This window comes from Labrus bergylta, chromosome 24 (genome assembly GCF_963930695.1).
Source record: "Labrus bergylta chromosome 24, fLabBer1.1, whole genome shotgun sequence".
In the NCBI taxonomy this organism is placed as follows: domain Eukaryota; kingdom Metazoa; phylum Chordata; class Actinopteri; order Labriformes; family Labridae; genus Labrus; species Labrus bergylta.
In genome coordinates this window covers 546,394-548,893 of record NC_089218.1, presented here as the reverse complement: position 1 = coordinate 548,893, position 2,500 = coordinate 546,394, and the positions used below count along the sequence as shown (strand labels likewise).

The following is a 2,500-nucleotide window of genomic DNA, read 5'->3' as shown; positions in this document are numbered from 1 at the left end:
TTGGCTCCGCCCCCCTCCACCACCTGGCCTGACATCAACATCTGCACACATCCCGAGGTGACCCTGACTCTGTGACATCACCACGTCTACTCTTCAGACATCATCAATAAATCAATAAATCAATAAATAAATGAATCAATAAATAAATAAATAAATCAATCAATCAATAAATATATGAATCAATAAATCAATAAATAAATAAATAAATAAATAAATAAATAAATAAATAAATAAATAAATAAATGACTCAATAAATAAATCAATAAATAAATAAATAAATCAATAAATAAATAAATCAATAAATATATGAATCAATAAATCAATAAATAAATAAATAAATAGATGACTCAATAAATAAATCAATAAATCAATAAATCAATAAATAAATCAATAAATAAATGAATCAATAAATCAATCAATCAATAAATAAATCAATCAATAAATAAATAAATAAATAAATAAATGAATCAATAAATCAATAAATCAATCAATAAATCAATAAATCAATAAATCAATCAATAAATCAATCAATAAATCAATAAATCAATCAATCAATCAATAAATAAATCAATAAATCAATCAATAAATGAATAAATAAATAAATAAATGACTCAATAAATCAATAAATCAATCAATCAATAAATAAATCAATCAATCAATAAATAAATGACTCAATAAATCAATCACTAAATCAATCACTAAATCAATAAATCAATAAATCAATCAATAAATAAATAAATAAATCAATAAATAAATGACTCAATAAATCAATAAATCAATCAATCAATAAATAAATAAATAAATAAATAAATGACTCAATAAATAAATCAATAAATCAATCACTAAATCAATAAATCAATAAATCAATCACTAAATCAATCAATCAATCAATGTTATTTACATCCCGTCTCTGTGGACAGTACATGGTGCTGAGCGGGGTGGTTGCCATGGTTACCTGCGCGGTGTTCCTCAGGCTGAGTTGTGTGTTGAAGCTGGCCGTCCTCCTGCTGGCCGCCGCCCTCTACACCTACCTGATAGAGACACACAGGTGAGCACACACACATCGTCTCTGCAGGTTCAGCTAACGACAGCTAACAAACGTCATGGCGTCCCGCAGGTCTCATCACCTGTGCAGGAACGGCGTCTGCGCGGTTCTCATGGTCATGTTCTTGGTGGTCGTCTCTACAACAGCAGACAGGTGAGGTCATCCGCTCGTCCTCAAAGCTCAGACGGGAAGTCAGAGGTCGTTTCTATCATCGTGTTCTTCTTCGTTGGTAGCTCGAGGCGACGGCTCGTCTGGACTTCCTGTGGCGCCTGCAGGCGAGGAGGGAGGTCGAGGACATGAAGGAGCTGAGGGAACACAACGAGTGTCTGCTGCTCAACATCCTGCCCGCTCACGTCGCACAACACTTCCTGGAGAGAGACCGCAACGACGAGGTGTGTGTGTGTGTGTGTGTGTGTGTGTGTGTGTGTGTGTGTGTGTGTGTGTGTGTGTGTGTGTGTGTGTGTGTGTGTGTGTGTGTGTGTGTGTGTGTGTGTGTGTGTGTGTGTGTGTGTGTGTGTGTGTGTGTGTGTGTGTGTGTGCAGAGAGCACAGAGGCATATATGTCCACTAAGCCACACCCTAAAACCACAAACATCAAAGATATCATTTTAAAACAGCGGCACGTTCTTCAGAATGATCCACAGGTACAAAGTGTTTTTAACGACCCCTGGTGACCTTTAGAAGAGGCTCAAATATAAGGGACAAAATAGTCCGGGCATTTGAACCCTCTGAAGCCCGTAATGATAAACTTCAAGTCCCCCTCCAAAGTCATTTTCAGTGTGGTACCTGCATTAACTGCCAATATACCAAAAACCTCAAATATTGGAATCACCCTCCCAATGGAAGAACTATTAATATGAAGGACTTTATTACATGCAAATCAAAAAATGTGGATTTAATGTCCTTGTGTAAGATATATGTCGGTGAAAGTTTTCAGTCAATGAGTTCTTAAAATGTTTTTATAGTTTTATGCTCTTCTAATATTTGACATTGTTTAGTATATACATTTTGAAACAGATGGTAAGATTCTTTTAGTTTATTTTTAAATCCCTTGTTGTATTTGTTTTGTGTCAAAGCCTCCGTAGTGTTCTTCACCTTTTCGGTCTAACTGGTTGATAAGTTGATCTTCTTCCTACACGTGTTCTGGAGCGTTCTGACCTCCTCTCAGCCTTTCGCTCCTCGCTCACCTCGTCAGTCGGTGAACTTTGTGAGTCCTCTTTTCTTTTCAGGAGTTGTACTCTCAGTCGTACGATCGAGTCGGCGTCCTCTTCGCCTCGCTTCCCGGTTTCTCCGACTTCTTCGAGCAGAAGGAGCTCGTTCATCAGCGCGTCGAGTGTCTCCGCCTCCTCAACCACATCATCAGCGACTTTGATGAGGTCACAGAAACACACACACACACACACACACACACAGAGAAACACACACACACACAGAGAAACACACACACACACACAAA

The 2,500-nt window shown here is 37.2% G+C and overlaps 1 protein-coding gene across 1 annotated transcript in view; it reads left to right on the top strand.

Moving 5' to 3' along the window:
* LOC110002092 (adenylate cyclase type 8-like) overlaps positions 1-2,500 on the top strand; it is an 11,596-nt gene that overhangs the window by 4,215 nt on the left and 4,881 nt on the right. Inside the window, 6 exon segments of the mRNA XM_065951875.1 lie at positions 1-57; positions 921-1,048; positions 1,118-1,179; positions 1,182-1,198; positions 1,279-1,437; positions 2,274-2,420. The exon segment at positions 1-57 is cut by the window's left edge and continues 48 nt beyond it. Coding sequence (XP_065807947.1) covers positions 1-57; positions 921-1,048; positions 1,118-1,179; positions 1,182-1,198; positions 1,279-1,437; positions 2,274-2,420 — 570 coding nt within the window.